The sequence below is a fragment of the Dicentrarchus labrax genome, unplaced genomic scaffold (genome assembly GCF_905237075.1).
Source record: "Dicentrarchus labrax unplaced genomic scaffold, dlabrax2021, whole genome shotgun sequence".
NCBI lineage: Eukaryota > Metazoa > Chordata > Actinopteri > Moronidae > Dicentrarchus > Dicentrarchus labrax.
The window spans coordinates 5,927,936-5,947,632 of record NW_026136703.1 but is presented as its reverse complement, the minus strand read 5'-3'; the positions used below and the strand labels follow the sequence as shown (position 1 = coordinate 5,947,632).

The window sequence follows — 19,697 nt, the reverse complement described above, 5'->3', positions numbered from 1 at the left end:
GAGGGCATGTTGAAACAGAAGCCAGCAACCTCATACTTATGCTTTAAGTTAAAAAAGGACAAATAAAGCAAGACATGTTTAAGTGCAACCGACATCTATATGGTTTGTTGCCTATCAATTACCATTTCTAATTAAACAGGGATTTATCCCCTGTTAAGGGAATTATTTATTGGAAGTTAGACACAGGCAGTAATTGCATCCCCTTGTTTTATCCCTGACCCTGGTGGAAGAAAAAATAAAACAATTTAAAGTGATACATTATCATTATTGTATTATACATAGAGTCTGTGTCCTATTAACGTATTATTATCATCAACTTTATGGAGACATGAAGACGAAACAGCAAGGTTTGTTATAGTTCTTTCACTACATTCTAACATTATTTATACAACCTACAGCATAACCTTATTGGAATGGCCGGACTGTACATTATGGACAGTAAAAGCTAATAAAGACAACTGACTGCTGGTTTATTTGGGCTTCAGAGAGAAAGCTCATTAAAGTCACAAAGCCCCTGCGAGGATGAGTTGTCTGAACTTTGCTTTGATTTCATGAGCGCCAGCAGCTCTGAAACCATGTTTCATAATCGCAAGTCCCCTTTCAGATTTTGTGCCTGTGAAATATTTAAACAGGATGTACTCAAGAGTTTATGCCCCAGACACAATCTTCTCTTGTATGTTTGTACAGTGTGTCATTTTGTCTACATGGCAGTGAGAGGCCCTTGAGAACAGCATGCTCTTTGTTAGTGGCATCATTTCAAGCACATGAGAACTATTCTCTACCAAAGCACGACATAGCTCTTGATGAAAACTGTCCATAGTGAGGTCTCCAAACGAAGTAACTAGGACATCGTTTCTGAGGAGACAAGTTCCTGTTAATTTAAAACGGAACTTAATTTTTTGTGTGTGTTTTGAGCACCACAAATCAAATGTCATTTGCCTCTGTGTAATTGAGGCTGTGGCAGACAAACAAAACCGGAACAATTTGCATGATTACATATCACTTTGACACTTAAGACAATGCATCACTTCACATATGACTTTAGAGTAAGTCATTTTTCCATACTAACTTAAGGTTAGATTATAACATTTTGACAATTTCTGACATCAAAGGTTACTTTATAAGTTATACATGAAAAAGAATCATGTACTGAATATAAGGAAAATAAATTACATTTACAGTACCAGCCTACATCTTCCTCATAATATCATCTATAATAAATAGGCTCAACTTTCAATGAAAGTTGTAACCAAATGATATGTATTCTCTTTGTGTTAGACACTTTCATTCCATTTACACACCAACATGTCATCAACATGCTGAAAGATGAACTACTTCACGCTGAAAGAATAATTAGTTGACACTTATCACTTTGATCCATTTGTACAGATATAATCTGGTTCAGAAATGAATGACATCCTCTTAGAAGGATGGCTGGTGTCTATCTCCCTTGCATCTACTATAATAAGATCAGATGCTGGAATATCAGATTAGATCACTCTTTGATCCCTTCACTTTGTTCAAAGTCAGTTGGAGGGGAACTGAACAAGTGTGCACAGATTTGCAGAACTACAGAATAAGTTTCATCAAGGATGAAATTTACAGTGAATACCAAAATCAGTCCCGCTAAAATCATCAGCTTAGAAGAAGGTTGAGTTGTGTCCATTTTAAAAACAAGACTTTTATACCGAACAGACATAAGGCATTATAAGGAATTAAAAAATCCTTTGCAGAAAAAGAAATAGAATGCAATGTGAAGAGTCTTGATTTTTCATGAATCCATATTCACATTCCCCATTATATTTCACTGTATCCATACTCATTGCTATAAACACACCTTATATGGTTTTTATTCCCACAATTCAAGAGAAGTCAGTCAGTAAAGATCCACACGTTTATACTTTTTCATTCAAAGTGGAGGCTCACCAGGATAGGGCATAATAAAAGGTTATCAAACTTTTCTGTTATTGCATGTCCTCACTCTGTAACACATTTCCTTTCAGTTTCTATTATATATAAATGGATGTGGCAATCTCACTCCCTGACATTACTTAGTTTAGGTTTTTGTGCAAAGGCACCTGAGGCATCTTCATCTCTGTGTTTAACTCTGACCAGGTGGAACAGTTCTGTCACTTCAAGCAACTGCAGAAATGTTTTTTTTTTTTTTAAACTTATAATACGGACCAGAGGTAGAGAAATTACCCAAGACATCCCAAAGGATAATGATGACCATTGTACTCTGATGCTGAAATGGAAACACTCATTAAATTAACAACATTCTACAAATGCTCCAATTAAACTCTACACAGTTATTTGTGCCACATTCACCTTTTGTATGCTGTCAGCAGGGTTTCCTGTTGGAAAATGTTAAGCTGAGGCCTTAGAGAAACTACTGTTTGACTTTACTCTATAACTGACCTGTGCAGGCAATATCCACATACAACAGCAGCTTACTTGTTAAGCTTACTGGGCATAAACAAATGCTTCTCATCAAAAAGGAATAAAAAATAACACATTTCTCAAATGTTCTTTGTTTTACTGGTGGTGCATTTTATAAAATGAGCTACCTGTCCTTTTTGCTGATATTCATCTCTGATGAGCAGCAAGCTTACTGAGACATCTCTGTTTCTCAGCAAATGTCCAGCCTATGCACGCAGTCTCCAGTCATAACCCCCTAACACACTTTAAGACTTCAGGATTTGGGCTCCGCTTCCTTCCTCATCTTGGCAAGGACCAAGCATGTTGACCTCAGGACCCCAACCACTCAGCAACAGCAGAGGTGCAGCACCTCAGAGAGCAACAGCATACCTGACTTGCCAGTTCAACAGCTTGTACAGGAAGCTACTGCTGCAACACTTCAGCAGACTCAAACGTGTTCTCTTCTGCACACCAACCTAAAGGCCCCCTCACAGCCCACACAAGGACACACCGGATTCATGGAACCCTACAAATACCATTGTCACCTCCTTGTGTATTCTTTACTATACTGGCACTCAATCAAAAATCATAAGTTTCCATTTCCATGTATTCATTCAAATTCAAAGCTAGTTTGGAAGCAATTATTACACTTAACTCATGTACATATATTTGTTTTGGTTAATATGGGAGTCTAAAAGCAGAAATCATTGTATGTACATGTTTGCAGCTGCCAGAGAGGAGTGGGCAGCACGAATGCCAGAGACCATGTAGTGGAGGAGCAGTTGAGTGCTTGGAGATAATGAACATATGTGTGAGTGCAGCTGAAGTGGCAACTACTTGTGGGGAAGTAACCCTCAGGAAGAGGGGGCCATAACGACCATCTGTTTCTCTTCCAGATATAAGTTGGTGTGAGAATACAGTATCAATGGGCATATCTCTAAACTGAGAACAGTGACAGCTGTGAATTTAGTTTGGTTATGGGAGAACAACAAGTAGATAGAATTTCCGTAAACGCAATCTAAGCGGAAGGTTTCCATGAAAATGACATATACGCTTTCTCTGCGAGACTGCACATACAAGAAAAGCCAAGAGGCTACCACCTGGAGTGGATAATTTAAGTCAAAGCTGTTTATCTGCAATATTTTGACAATCTGGAAAGATGGTTTGTGCAGTATACATCTAAGAAAAGTCAAGGAAAAACATCTTAGTTTTGATTTTGTTTGCAAAACACTGAAGTCGGGGCTTTCTATTTTCAACTGTGGTAGAAATTCCACAGAGAGATTGTTTTTCTCATTAGGAAGAATGTAACAGCATAACACAAGATGAAACCAAAAAAAAATGGATGTGAATGAACTTTGCTCCACATCTGGTTGGGAGAATATTTGATATCTGATAAGATTGGGGATGTCATGAGAACTAACACTTTGATACCAAAATTCTGAAAATGATGCTACTCATTTATTTACAGTACCGTAGATACTGGGGATGCAATTCTTCTGGCTCTGACTGGGCAGCATATACACAAATATTCTAGTCTGCCGTTAAAAACCATAGAAAGAAGTGCAGCTGTACAGGTGTTTTACTCGTGAAACTTTCCTGCACAGTGCAACTGTCGCCAACTCACCATGCAAGTGCAAGTGGATTGAGACTCGGTATCAGGACTTCTCGAGCTATATATGATTATAAGCACACTATGCACAACATTACATTACTGTAGGCCAAATGGATGGATGGCCTGATAATCCTGCAAAACCTCTTTCTATTGGGACCCTGTCCAGGTTTTCCTGGGTTTTGGAAAAGCGACCTTTCATATCCTGTGCAGCAGCCTTCTGAGGCACCTCAATAAGCAAAGTGCCGTTCTACCAGATGGTAATGCTGACTGGAGGATGGCCTGATTGGAGGTGATTATACATCTGGAATGGTCCAACAAACCTGGGGATCAGACTCCTGGTGGACAGCTGCAGAGAAAGCCGTTTTCAAAATTGCAAAACAAAAACCTGGATGATCAACCTGTCCCCCCTGCTGTCTTCTGAACTGTAATGGCCTGTGCAATTATGAGTACCAAACCGTCCATCCCGAAGCAAAGTAACCAATTTTAGAGGTGCCAAGGGAGAGGACAATGAGAGGAGTGAAAGTTCTTTTTTCATTCACCCCCTCACTGTATGAAAATGTGCACTTTCAGGCTAAAGGTGGCTTACTGGTGTTCCGGCTATTGCACAGGACATCTGTTGTCTGGCTGCCAGCCAAAACCACAGTTTAGTGGATGTGGGAATGAAGGCTTGTTTTCACTGTTGTGCTTCAATGCAGAAGATATATCTCAGTTGATTGTCTTTCCTTTGTGTGTATTCCATGTTGTGTACATAATGAATGAATGAATGTCTGTCCCCAGCAAAATCAATTATTAATTAATCATTCTTTGACTAACTGATCATTTGAGTCTGATTAAAACTTTCTCCGGTATTCCCTCCACAGATTAATACAGCATTGTAGGATTCCTTAAAATGTAAAAGCCACATATTTGTGAATATCAAGTCAATTCTGAGCACTGACACTGTCAGAAAACTAAGATTGCCACACAGCTCACAGTAAAATTACCATCTTGCCAATAGTTTCTTATCTTGACATAGATAAAAGGACCAGTGTCTAGGATTTAGTAGCATCTATTAGTGAGACAAAAGATTGAAATCAACTGAAACCTCTTGACTCAACTAAGCATGTAGGAGAAACTAATGTGACAACCAAACAACAGCGAAAAACATTGAATGCCCTATTTAGAGTCAGTGTTTGGTTTGCCTGTTCCGGCTGCTGTAGAAACACAGCAGTTCAACATGGAAGCCTCCATGGAAGAGGACCCCTGCCCTCTGTGGATAAGAACAGTTCATTCTAAAAGGTAACAAAAACACTACTTCTTCTAAATTCTTATTTTAAAAGGTGATTATACACTGATGAAAACATAATTATGGATAGTAAATTCCATTTCTGCAAATAGATCCTCCTACATGTTACACATTGGACCTTTTATGGTGTGCACACTAAATGTATGCACAGACGGGTGACACATCAAAAAAAAATGTACAAAGTGGGTTGTTATCACAACACAAATCGCTCTTCCACAAAAACACAAACTGAACATGACTGTATTTTGGACTGTGCCAAACGGGATTGAGAAAGCAAAGAGACAATTCTGCAGAGACTAAGGTCAATTTAAATGCAGTTCAATTAACATTACAATATTAACATTTATACTGTTATTATCTGAGAAACATTTGATCACTTACCTTCACAAAGCCTATCAGAGGACAGCTGCAGATTATGTGTCGAGAAAGTCAATCTCTTTTAAAATCTCTGGGTGTCTGAAATGGCTCAAAGACTGGGTCACACTGCCTCTCTGACCAGGTCAAACCTATTGAGCTACTTACAGAGCTATGGTTTAAATGGCCCTAATACAGGCATTTGGCCTCAGATCTGAGACATGGTTTATTTCTGTAATCTGAAAGAAAGTGAGCATCTCCTCAGACAGGCTACCTCAAATTCACCTAGTAGAAGCTACCAGGTCTTACACATAATACAGTTCAACACTATGTAACGTAACATTGAAAACAATTTCACAAGATGAACAAGTATTGAATAAGAACATTCTGACATAACTGCAACAATTGTATTGAGCTTTGTGTTTCCAGTGGTTCAGTTTGACACTTGACTAATGGGTGTCTGGTTAGATGCCTAGAAGCTACAGATAAATGATTCAATATTTCTAAAAGCAAAATGTCTTTAAAATGCTGGATATTTAGTCAGTGTCAAAAGGATGTCAAAATGTTAAATTTACATATTGTACTGGATTATTGACAAAAGTCTCTCATGTCTCACTCCGCAGGCTACAGTGCAATTTTTCAGATAGTTATTAAAATGTAGTCTCTGACAGATTTATTATCCACTGCACTTCTGTTTGTCCAGGCTGCCCAGCAATGAATGCACATTATCTTTTTCCTTCCACGTGAAACAAATATTGTTTTTAGCTACACTAATGGTGTGGCTTTGGCGAGGGCAAAGTTGCTTACTCCGTCCATTACTGTGTTCCAGACTGAAATATATATGTAACTACTAGATGGATTGTCATTGAGCTGCAAACAAACATTTATGATCCCCAGAGAATACTGACATTGGTGGTGCCTTCTTACACTGCCATGATTTTGACATTTTTATTTTTGTTGAAATGTCTATACAATTATTTGACTGTCATTTTTTCACCAGCACCACCATGACGTTGACATTTGTGGTTCAAAGTGAAATGTTTGAGAACTGCTGGATTAATTACCATGCATTTTGATGCAGACTTTCATGGTCTTTGCCAACTTTGGTGTACCCCTGAGTTTTTCATGAAGTGCCACTATTTCAATTTGTCCAGTACTTTATTAACGTTATATTGATTATAGAGCCTGGTGTGGCTTGTGTTTAAAAGTTACATTTTCACCATCGGATTTGACTTTATTGTAGGACACGGTACTCATGCCAAGAATGAAACTTTTCATCAGCTACCTGTTACTAAAGCTATGAACCAGGACTAAAGCATACTCTCCTCCAAGAAAGATGAAAAAAAAAAATTCTAATAATTCTTAAAATTACAGTAAGTGTTGATATCTAAAAAACAAAGACACAGTACTATTACATTTGTATGTAACTGATATAAAGAGTCAAATAAAAGGAGACAAACATTGTTTGAGAATGAGACAGGACATGGCAGCGGGCAACAAAAACAGAGTCAGCAAAACTTTCAAAATTGTGTGCATAGGCAGATTTTTTAGTAGTTTGCAGGTATTTATTCCAAACAAATCTATACCAGGTCATTTCCCTGATTACATGTAGTAGCCTACTCTCAGCACTATGACACATGGCTGCCTATCTCTAGCCTGTATTGATTTTTATAGAGGGTAATAAATGTTGTTGGACTTAGCCAAACTCCAGGTCGGTATAAAGCTATAAAAACCTAACAACTATCCTGCTGTGGGATGGCAAAACACATAAAAAGATACAAGAGGATCTCCTGTGAAATCATTCTACATATCAAATTGGGAATAAAAACTTCACGGTTGCTGGTCAAAGCTCTTGTCCTGGTGCTTTATGCTTATGATAATATATATATATATATATATATATATATATATATATATATATATATATATATACATAAAAAGCAATACAGTAGATTTTCTGTGAAATGCATCCAATGGGGATTTCAGAGCTCCAGTGTCTTTGTTTACAGTAATAACAGTAATGTCACAACATTAATGATTTATTGATATTTAATTCATACCTATTCAAATATTGTTTACTGTACATGTTTTTTGTCTGAGAATTTTTTTTATGGTGAGGTAACACTGCATACCCTCTATACACCTGAGGGATATGCTCTTCATAACACAAGCCGCGAGGGAGATGAGGGCAAACAGGAAGGAAAAACATTATCTCTACCTCAGCATTTGCTTTGATGCAAAACGTGCATCACAGCAAAAGGCTTTTGTGAATTAGGTGCTAAGCTTTTAATGTCTGGGCTTGAAATTTCCTACTGCTTTTGCCTTAGCTGAAAATTCAGTCTTGTCATAAAAACTAGGCCACTGTTGCCTTTCCCAAATCTTACCTTCCTCTACTCTTGCGTAAAACTTCAGCTGTCAGGAATGTACAATGCAACTTTGGGGAAAAATGATTAGAGATTCTAAGATGAGAAGGAAGGCCTATGAACACAGGGGGAAGGGTGGGAATAACAACCATGGTACCTTATGTAACCTGTCTGTGGAGAAGAAGGGGGAAAGATAAAGAGAGTGTGCATAAGAGGGAGAGGATTGTGCAGTATGCAAGCTGAGGATGACAAGATATAACTCATCTGTGGATAGGCTTGCCTATATGAGGCTCAAATGTTTCATTTCTGAAGCTTTTTATGAAGTCCCAACGGGAGCTGCCACCAAAACACTAAAGAGACGCTGTAATAATATTTTGTTGAGACAGAAAAAATGTGTGCATGCACCAATGTGTGTATCACAGGAGAGCCCAGTGAGATAAATATGTAGCACAACGTTTGAGATGTGGCTGTGTGTAAATATATGCAGTATAATCTGACTAATGTAAAATGCATGTAATTTCTAATGAACTGTAGCCTGTGATAAAACGATTTGGCATTATTTTATATTTCTAAATAAACTGTAGTCCTGAGTGATGTTAATTCCACAATAATGAAATGACACGCTATTCCCGAACCAACCACAGGGGAAGGAAAGCCACATCTACAACCGTATGTGACACCACATCATCACGTCATGTTCTGTATTTGTTTTTTAAGACAGAAAAGTCCAACAGAGTGGCAAGGCTGAAGAGACTCAACACAGCAGAAGCACTGTCTGAAATCCAGTGCTACTCAGTATCTCTCAATTCGCAGCCCAGGATTACAATATAACACAAGAAACAGTCACGTAGCCTCCGACTCATTCGCTGGAAGAACTCCCGACTGGAAACAGCAGCAGTCTTGTAGTAGAAAACACTGACCCACTAATTATTCTAATTTGCAATAGCTGTGGCGTTTGCATACTGCTGCTTGTCAGTGTTTCAGTTTAATGAGTGACCCTGTTAACTGCTGACTTTATTCGGCTAAAAGTCAAAAGTCACAGACCCTGGAGGCAGAAGGAGGGAGAGTGCAAGTGATTACAAGCAGATATTGAGATGAAACATTGTCCCACTGTACTCCTTACAAAGTAATTTGTAAAAACAAACAAACAAAAAAATGGTGGCAATACCACACACCACGTTGTTGAGCCACCATAAATTACCGCAGGGGAAATTCCTTTACCGCAACAGCCCTATGGAGGGTTTTCTAGAATGTGAGGCAAGACACTGCTACAGAAGTGTTCAATTCATGCTCAACACTCTAAACGATCAGTTCCTTGTTTCACAAATACAAGGATATAGCGTAACGTTGTGTCAATTTTCTTTAGAGAATTTCAAATGAAAATTTGACTAATATGTAGGAAATAGCAGGATTAGCGAGGGACAATGTATTAGCCAATGACCATAATACTATTGCCTGCTCTCTTTGGAAACTGGTGTAAAAGGCAGTGAGTGGCAGTGGTAGCCAATGCTATAACTAATCTCATTTACAATTCACAGCAAAATAGCAAAGAAGGCTACTGGGCAGCCAGAGAAAGACAGAGAGGGGGAGTATGTCAAGAAATACAAATGTATCCTTTTAGATTCTCTCTTAGCCACTGTGCCTGTGCAATCACCCACAATGCACAACTTAAACTCCTTTCTTTTCTTTGGCAAGGACTTCATGGTGTTTGTGTCTCTGGTCTGTCTACTGGTCAAATCACTAATTTGTCGTTAATGATCACTTAAAGACAAACTATACTTTAAATGGTCGTTTCAGTTATTGTGGGTAATCTTTGAGTATAATTAAGAAGACAACAAAAACAAAACAATAATAAACTGAGTTTCTGCATAACAGCATATTGACACGGTAGAAGCATGTGAAGTCCTTTAAATGTAATGGTCAGTGTTATTCAGCCTTGCCTATGAATGAGTGTATACAGTACTATCAAGCACAAATCAAGAAAAACAAAACAAAAAATTACAAAACAATGCTATACATTTGCAACACTGCATAATATCAAAGACCTAAAATGGTACCAAATAGTAAAGCAATCCTGTCATATCACATAATGGCTCCTGCCCTGTCGTTATGTACAACACCGTTGGCTAAAAAACTGAAAAATCAAAGTTCTAAGCTGCCTTTGTCTCTTTTAGCAATTGCAGCTACCCTACTGGCAGCGCTCCCAGATCCAGAGCTATAAGGATCCCATCAGCCCTGGCTCTGCAGTGAACACGGTCCGGGAGCTAGAGGTCAGCTCTGGCGAGCACAAAGTGGAGGAGCGGAGGAGTTGTAAAGACCTGCCAGGGATGAATGCACTGCTTTGCCAATCAAAGGGCCCTGAGGTGACCCATTTCTTGTACTCTAGCTTTACTCATTGAAGGACCCAAAAAGCATGGCTGTAAGACACTCGTTGGGTGGATGAATCACTACTCCTGTGTCATAGAGAATTTTTACTGTGAGGTATCAGAAAAAATATAAAAAATAACAATATAAAGTGGCACTTGGAACATTGCATAGAACATATATATTCCACCTTTATTAGATCTTCCTTCAATATTGACCAAAATAATCAGGATTATAATTTTTGCCCTAATTGAATCTATTATATATATATATATATATATAATATATTTATAATTATTTTTTTCTTCTTTTTTTAAGCTGTTTTTGGTTGTACACATGATACAATCCAACAGTTTAAGAGGGAAAACTGCTTCAAATAGAAAATAATGTGTTTCATTTCATTTCAACTTCAAAAGCCTATTTATTCAACAAACTCAAATTAAGGGCTATGCCCCCTCTACCTCCTGCTACCATTAACAGATGCAACCTACAAATACTTCAGAGAACAGCTGTTTTATGATATTCTTGTTATTTTCTTTACAAAAGCACCCAATAAATTTAATAGAATAATAGATTTAAAGGACAAACATTTCTATACAGAATAAGCAAACCTGGTTTGCAGCCATGGAAGCACTACAGTACATGATACTTGATAGTCATGACCATATGGTTTATGATATTATAACAAATAGGTCTTAGACATGCGATCAATAAGAGGCAACAGTATTTTCCTTCATTCTAACCTTCCTAATACACAGTTCATATTGATTTCCATATTTAAATTTTGAACCTAAGTAATTCAGCAGTTGGCAGTTAGTCAAGTTTAAAAGTGTACTACTGCGAACACACAGATGCACATGATTCAGTGTTGAGGCTGCTTTTTATTTCTTTTTATGGGGCTATAAATTGAATAATTAAGTTAGTGCCAAGAATAATCCTGTTTACTTACAGGGATTACAGCTGGTTCAATTTGAAATAAAAATGCAACTGTGCTCTAAATGACATCCAACACTTTCCACACAAATGCATTACTGCATTTTGTCGCTGAGTAGTTCTGATACCTACACTCATTGAATTGAGCATTACATTAATGCACCTTGAAATAGAGGTCAGTTGATGCATATAGTAATAATGGAAAGTAAATGAATTCATGAGAATACAATATATGTACTGTACATTATGCTGTATGTGCATGTGGATCTGCGTGTAATGGATGGGGTGTGAGGTAATATTACAAGAACACATAAAGTAGGGCGAGACAGGGTCCTGTGATGAGATGTAGCAGTGGTGTAATGCATTACCTGTGACAGCTTCAGCCACCTTGCTCACAAAACAAGACTGTCATGATAATTTCATAATTTACCACTGCCAGACACACACGGTACACAGAATGAGATATATCATACATGCATGTGCAAAGACTGTACTAACACACACAATTCACACTGAGATATGCACAAAAAGACATCAGACTATGAATACATACACACATCTCGCAGCCCTTGTCTCTCTCGTCCCATTTCTCCTTCAGTGCTGACAGAGACACTTGGCATGCTGACATTCACTGTGAGAGCTGACACTGTTTGATGAGTCAAGTCCTTTGCTGCCTGCATTCAGAGGTCCGAAATGTGCTTCTCTCAGGTAAAGTTACACAATGTATGATGAAATTTGAGGCAGGAGTTTGAAGAAAGGAGAACTGATAAGCTAACCATACAATTCTATCTGTATAGTGGTAATTATCTTAAGTAAACCACATCCCAGATGTTACTGATTAAAGTCCCTGCATATTTAAGTCACTGGTAAACCAGTTTGACTTGTTCCCTTAAAAGAAAGGTTGAATTGAATGAATGATTACTATGTTTAATGAACCAAACATAAGCTCCATATGTTGCATCACCATTGGCATTCTGTCAAAGTGACATTCTTCCTCAGACTGCCGTTCAAAGTTTGAAGTTTTTGGTTTGAAAGAGGAGCAGAGCAGTAGCATCTGGTTTCTGGTGAAAACATTCAATTCAATTCAATTCAATTTTATTTGTATAGCGCCAATTCATAACAGAAGTTATCTCAGGACACTTTTCAAATGGAGCAGGTCTAGACCGAACTCTTTAAAACATTAATTACAGAGACCCAACAGTACCACCATGAGCAAGCACTTGGCGACAAGGGCAAGGAAAAACTGCCTGTTAAAAGGCAGAAACCTAGGACAGATCCTCCGGCTCTAGGTGGGTGGTCGTCTCTCTCGACCAGTTGGGGTGAGAGAGAGAGAGAGAGAGAGAGGCAGAGAGAGAGAGAGCGAGAGACAGACAGACAAGAGCGAGAGACAGACAGACTTGCACAGTAAAATAAAAAAAATAAAAATAAAAATAAATAGACCTCCCCAGATCTCCACACTTTGTTTTAGCGCTGTGCCAGCGCTGGAGAAAGCTCTAGCTGGACCTTTTATCATTCTGGTATAGGAAAAAAAAAACACTGTCTTGTTTGGCTTTCTTTAAACCGATCACATTTGTCTCCCGGGAAAACCCGGATGCAGCCACAGTGCCCTTGCAAAATGGCCAGGGTTTTCACTAAGCGATGAAAAAAAGTTAAACACATTGTTCTCCAAAGTAGCTAAGGAGTGAGCCATCTCGCTTCCTTATTGTTGTTGAATGCTGCATGTATAGTTACGATCAGGCACTTTGTAAAGACAAAGAGGACAAAGGGCTCTATCTTGCACTCAGCGCAATTGACTTTGTACACTGGTGCTTGTATAATTCCTATTTTGCATTCGACGCACATTGGAATTTACCCTCCACAGACTCACGTCCTTAAATTAGGGAATGAACTTGCGCTCCGGGGGCGGTTCAGCAAAAAGAGGAGGCGTGTTCCGGCGCAAACGGAAGTCTAAAACAAGTCTAAAGTCAGTGGCGCTTATTCAGATGCTATTTTAAGGGCACATGCTTGGCCATAATGTAGTGTGTGCGCAACGTGCATACACTTTGCTTCTCTCATCTACAAGGAAGCAGTTCCCATTTTTGCAAACCATACATAATTACAAGGAAAAACATTAGTATGTACTAAAATATTATTAGTAAAGTATGTCAATGACATTTCTTTATTTACATTCTGTCAAACAGAAAAATCAATAGCAAACTGTTCGTAAATGATCAAAAAAAAAAAAAATTCAAACGGAAAATGAAAAGTTGAAAAGATTTAAACAGAAGAACTAATTATTTTTCCCACTGATAGGCATGCGACGCACGCTTCGGCGGGATTGGACACGTCAGGGTCCGGGAGTGGCAATGCGCGATGTGCTCCTGGTGGAGCGGGTAGACAGAGATGGAGTGGGGGGACCGCTCCTGGTGCGCGCCTGGCAAATCCGCCATTATAATAGCAATCCGCCATGGAACAAGCGTGATGGCTTTTAAAGGGAATGCGAGATGACGCTCTGATTGGTTTCTTGCACGTTACGCCCAAACCACACCTATGAGTCAGACCAACCCATTTTAGATTTGCGCCGGGCACAAAAGTCATTTATCCCGCCGGCATAATAGCAACAGCGCCCGAGATCCGCCCACAAAGCTACTTGCGTTTGATACTTGCGTTACAGATCGGCAAGATAGAGCCCAAAGAGTTTAGTTGGGTGGTTTTAGAGGATGTGGGTGAAACTCCAACTATGTATTGTGCAGTTTGCCGTAGGTTTGAGAGCAAGGCAGATAAAACGGGGCTGTTTAAGTTAAGATGATCTTTGTTATTTGATAAATCGCTTATAAATAAAACAATTTGTATAGGGGCAAGTAAAAATTAACTTCAGCCAAGTAGATTTCTGACTAACCAGGCAAATGAAAAAAAGCTGTAATGCTGAACCACGCAGACAATGGAAGGGGAGGAGAATTCTGACTGCAATAGTCGGCCAATGGCTTACACCCACAGCCTTCTTCATGTGAGTCAGAATATGCTAAAACCTGTCCATGTCTTTTCACCCTCATCATTTTTTTCCCCAATTCACCACAGAAACAAGCATACATTTTTACTATAACTTTCAAAGCACTTGTAGGGGATAGAGTATTAGCCATTGAGAATTGACTCTCAAAGATTTTATTGTGCTTGGACAATTCCATCAGATGTGATGCAACATTAATGCAACTCAGGCAGCGGAGCAGCTTTCAGACCTTTCAAAGGGAGCTCTCCCTCAGGCACCGATGGCTGTAGTGGAGCTTGGACGCCTGTTTCAGAGTTACAGTTAATCAGAGGTTTCTTGATTAAGAATTTAGTACAGAAACAAAATCATAGTCGTTTAAGTTATAGGAGCAACAGTATTTACTATGGCTTCCATCATTTATTTTTAATTCCATTATTAATACCACTGTTACAGTAAGGAGCAACACCAGAGAGAGGAATGGTTACCTACTGTAAGGCTCTATAGTGCCAAGTTATTCCTACTCCAGTGGGACCATACTTGTGATATGGACATCTTTGCTTTATGTGGACATGGTTGCTGTCTCTGCTCTAGCCTATGAACAATTTTAATACAAAGTTTAACTAAAAATGAATGAAATGAAGCCTCATAAGTTTCCCTTCAGGTAAGGAGGACCTTGTTAAATGATCATTGTGTAGAGGGATATTTTGTTTCCCTCTTGGCTAAGTCTGCTAAATGTCCTGACTGCTGAATTGGGCAAACATGTCAAAATACAACATTAAAATCCAAAGGCAATGGCTCGGGTTGGCAATTAGCAAGCTGACTGACTCTTCTAATGTCCGCGGGTGGCTCTTCTTGGTTTTGTTTTTGCCCCCTCTTTTTATGATATGAGCGTCCTGCCGTTGGAACAGAAATGTGTGGAGTTTGGCTCAGCGAGTCTCCAAACGACAGAGCTGGTGTGGGTGGATGGCAGCCTCTGACTACAAATGAGAGCACACAAACGCACAGTCTAATCCGTCACACATGTAATGAGTGCATCTCTGCAATGCCCCCTTAAGAAGACACGCCGGCCGCGAATGTTCACATAAACACACATGCGCGCACGCACACACACACACACGTCAGCGGACATTCACTCCCACACACACAAACAGCAACAGAGAGAGGGTAAATGCATAAAGCATGGCAGTAATATGATTCCAAAGCCCTGAAGAGATTAAACACACAAGCAGCATGAAACATGTCCATGCACGCTGAGTCTTTCTTTGTATTTAGACTTCCTACACATAAAAAACAAAGTACAGCTATAATAAACATTGGCAAAACATGGATACGACCACACATATTAAGTATTTAGAAAAGAAACTTTTGAAATGAATATTGTCCTGGCCTCGGTCACTATTGCTCTTAGTGTGAGACACATATCTCTACTAAGTCTCCAGTGAAAAGCCACAATGAGAAGAGCACAGACCTAGTGTTAATAAAGGATTAGTCATACAGGAAGGTTATAAGAATGCAGATTGGTGCCCAGTTGATGCAAAAGCAAATTACTTGTTTTTTTTAAATAACTTATCTTCCCTACTTACCCAGCTCTCACTCCACCTTACACCATTTCCATATGAAAAAATGCTAAATAGATTTTAAAATTAAACCATTTGTTTTTACAAAAATAAATATATATATATATATATATATATATATATGGATTAGCTCCACAAAATATTAAGATTTGCCAACTTTATATTTTGCCATCAGGTCACTTAGGTCATCCTGACAACAACTCCTCTCAGTCCCTCGCTCATGCCTCAAAACCAAAGGTCACCGGGCTTTGTCTGTTGCTGCTCTGGAACAGTTGAGTCCCACATTAAGTCTTGGTCCACCAAGACACTTTTTTATTTTGCTTTTAGTTCAGTCTGAGGCTGCCCCCATGGTCAGCTTCACTTAGTTTTGATGCGTCTGTCTGTCTGTCTGTCTGTCTGTCTGTCTGTCTGTCTGTCTGTCTGTCTGTCTGTCTGTCTGTCTGTCTGTCTGTCTGTCTGCTCATTTGTCTGGTCTCCTCTGTATTATATGTAATATTGTATTGCATTATGTATTAATGCATTTTATTCCTTTAATCATGTATACCTGTACTGAGGTATATGCTAACACATCTGCCTTGAATGGAAAGCACTTTAGGTCCTCCTTTTGCTTTTAAATGTGCTATATACATAAAGTAACTAAGTAACTTGACTTGACATATAAAAAAGGTGCCGTTCTGATCACTACCTCTAATGGAACACATGGTACACAGGTCTGGGAACAGAGCACTGACAATAAAGCTCTTGCTAAGTCAGTGAACCTTAGCATGATTGTTAAAGGAAAAGTTACAGGTGGATAGTTGAGGCCATCAGGTGTGGGTGTACAGGGACGTCTACTTCATGGTTGCTTATTCTCTTTACTCAAATCAATATATTTTTGTATTCTTGTACAATATAAAACAAGTGCTTACCCTGTGATGCGTGGCAGCGTGTCAGTGGAGAAGAGGGCAAGTGGAGGTTTGTCCCGCTCTATGAACCATATGGTGTACTTCCCACTTTGCTTGGGGTGGAAGAACACAGCCATGTCCAGACTACATTGACCCTGGCCCCCCCACAGCCAAGGACTCAGCACCCAGGGACCACCAAAGGCTGAACTGTTCACCCAGAGGAACTGACCTGAGGGAGAAAGAAAAACAAAGTATTGTAGAACATAAAGCAGTACCACAAAGAGGGTGTAGTAGTAAGAAACAGAAGGACATGGTTAAAGACTTATTGATCTTGCTGAGCACAGATCAGTAGCAGCAAAGCTTGAAAATGACCAGAAATTCTAATCTTATTAACATGATGTGATGTTATAGTATGTTCAGAATTCAGACATGGGCTACAATTTCAAATAATTTGCTGAGAGTAGCACTCGATGAAAATGCATGAAATAAAGCTGCTTTGAAAAAGAGCACTCAATGACATCCCTTGCACAAAAAAAGGGGTAGCGGGTGAAAAATCAAAGCATTTTTTTTTTTCTAGCTTTGATACGAAGTCCCATTTCACTTTCAAACCCATTGAGCTCATTCAAGCAGGAAGTTTATCAAAAGCTGAAAGTTGTGTGTGTATTGCGGGGAACCACAAAGAATCTCAACTTGAAAGGAAGAAAATCCATTTTTAATATGTTCAGTTAAGAAAAATTGTGTTGGAGAGGGGAAAAAATGCAACCAAAAATCTTGCAGAATAAGTTATATTTCTTTTCATCATTCTCAGGAACCATTCAAGGTAAGCTTGTTTATTTTGTTCGTCAGTGTCAGGGTCATGAATTGTGCTCCATGCTGCTGTGTCTCATGTATGTCAGCAGTTGAACTAAAAAAGTAGTACCTGTTGGACAGAAGATGGGAAAATAAGCCTGTACAAACTCTTGATATTGACACAGTAAACATTTAACATTGAATCTGGTTCTCTTATTTAGTTTTGAAAAACACTGATCAGTGTCAATATATATGTGTATGTACTGTATATAGGGGTGGGCGATATGGGCAAAAAATAATATCTCAATATTTTTTGGGATTTTGGCGATAATGATAATCAGTCGATATCCTTTAAAATGTGATTAGAATTGTCTGAGCTGGACTTGTGTCCACCAAACGCGTTTACAGCGCTGAGAGAGCTCAAAAACTTATTTTCCGAGCGCCCAGCGGTGTTAAAAGTTGAACAGATTTCAACTTGAAGCGCTCTGAGCGCTGCGCTAAAAAAAAAAAAACGTCTCCGCTGACATCTTTTTACCGCTGAAGGCGCTTAGCGCTCTGAACGCTGAAGCCCATAGGACCCACGTCTCGGCACTAAATCATCTGAAGTACCGGTAGCTTCAGGGACTGGAGGTGCTTGCATTTTCTCTCTACCATCACAACGCGCTGCTAAACTGTTGCAAGGAGGATGCTAGCGAGAGGTCACGTGATCACGTCGGCCCACTAGTTGTGTGACTGAATCCTGCCATGCTGTAGAGAGCGTTGCTGCACCGTGTATTAATGGATGTGAGGAGTTTCCGCGGGCGTTTCATTGTTTTTGTCGAAGTAATTGAAATATTCGATAATGGAAATTTGCACATCGTCAAAACAACAATGACGATATTATCGCAAACGATATATATCGCCCACCTCTAACTGTATATATATCTATGTACTGTAGAACGTAACCAATTACGTACATGCAGTAACCTGCCTATCAGTAAAATTTGATTTAATTCTGAAACATGTTTCAAAGGTTTCTTAACTATCTTGCAGGTAAAATACGCTGGTTAAATAGCTGCAAGGTTAAAAATAAAGACAATTGAATTTGGCATTCAATTTTAAATAGAAGTCAACAGAGGGCTTATTTTAGACATGGGCAGGAGGACCTCAAGCCTTTAGTCTGTATCTGTACTCAGACCTCTTTCTAAAACTTTTCCTCCCTAATTTTATTCTTCCCTGATATCCAATGCTCTCCCTTATCCCCTGAGGTTGATGAAAAACTGGTAAATTTGGAGGCCTTCAAATTGGAGTGCTCCAGTTAAGCCTCATTTGCTCTCCCTTCCACATTTGCATGCTCCTTACACAGAGGGTCCAGACAATTTGGCAAGGACAGTCCGAGTGCTTACAACAAGTTTGCAGGCAATGTGGACTGCACACATTTGCTACACACCCAGCAGCGAATTGATATGAAGGTTTTAAGACTAAGCCTGGAAGGGCTTTGGGCCTGGAGGCAGAAACCTATTAACTCTTGTTTCCTTGTCCAAATAAGACGTAGAAATACCTGCTTGGGAGAAATCATCAGCAGGGTACAAATTCTAATGGCAAACTGCAAAGGAAAGACTGTAATTCCATTAGTAAATTTCTGCCTCAGCTTTACCTGTGAATACTGCTGCCTAACAGAGCTTGATGCCCTCATTTACTGCATCACAAGGCCTGGTTCAACTGACTGTCTGCCACAATCTGCAGAGAGCAACATGATCATTGATGGGGTTTAGGCAGTATAGACATAGATGATCACTCAGCAACTTATATTAAAACCAGCTGTGCATAAAAAACAATAAAAAAAAGACCATAATACAAGAGATAATTCATAATGTAAGTCATGTTGATGCCTGTCTTTCACATTAGTTTCCTTGATTGTTCCCCTGGAAGTAGGCCCATCCAATAATTGACACCAGGACCTAAAACTCTTTAATGATATTGTTCCTTAATAACAATTCTTAATAGAAGAGATATCTTAGATATAATATTTAACATTTCTGCTTTATAATGTCTAAAAATGCTAGACTTATGGTAAATATTTTGTTGAGTTGTGTTACATTACCCCAAATGTTTCCAACAATGTTCAAACCCAGAGAAAAATGTAATTCAGGCAACGGTGTGTTTTACTGGTC

At 39.0% G+C, this 19,697-nt stretch overlaps 1 protein-coding gene across 2 annotated transcripts in view; it reads right to left on the bottom strand.

The window, feature by feature from the left end:
• The window catches only part of alk (ALK receptor tyrosine kinase), a 310,223-nt gene that overhangs the window by 103,244 nt on the left and 187,282 nt on the right, over positions 1 to 19,697 (bottom strand). For both annotated transcript variants that reach the window (XM_051395754.1, XM_051395755.1), the window contains exon 4: positions 16,780 to 16,984. In XM_051395754.1, coding sequence (XP_051251714.1) covers positions 16,780 to 16,984 — 205 coding nt within the window. The remainder of the gene's footprint in view (positions 1 to 16,779; positions 16,985 to 19,697) is intronic.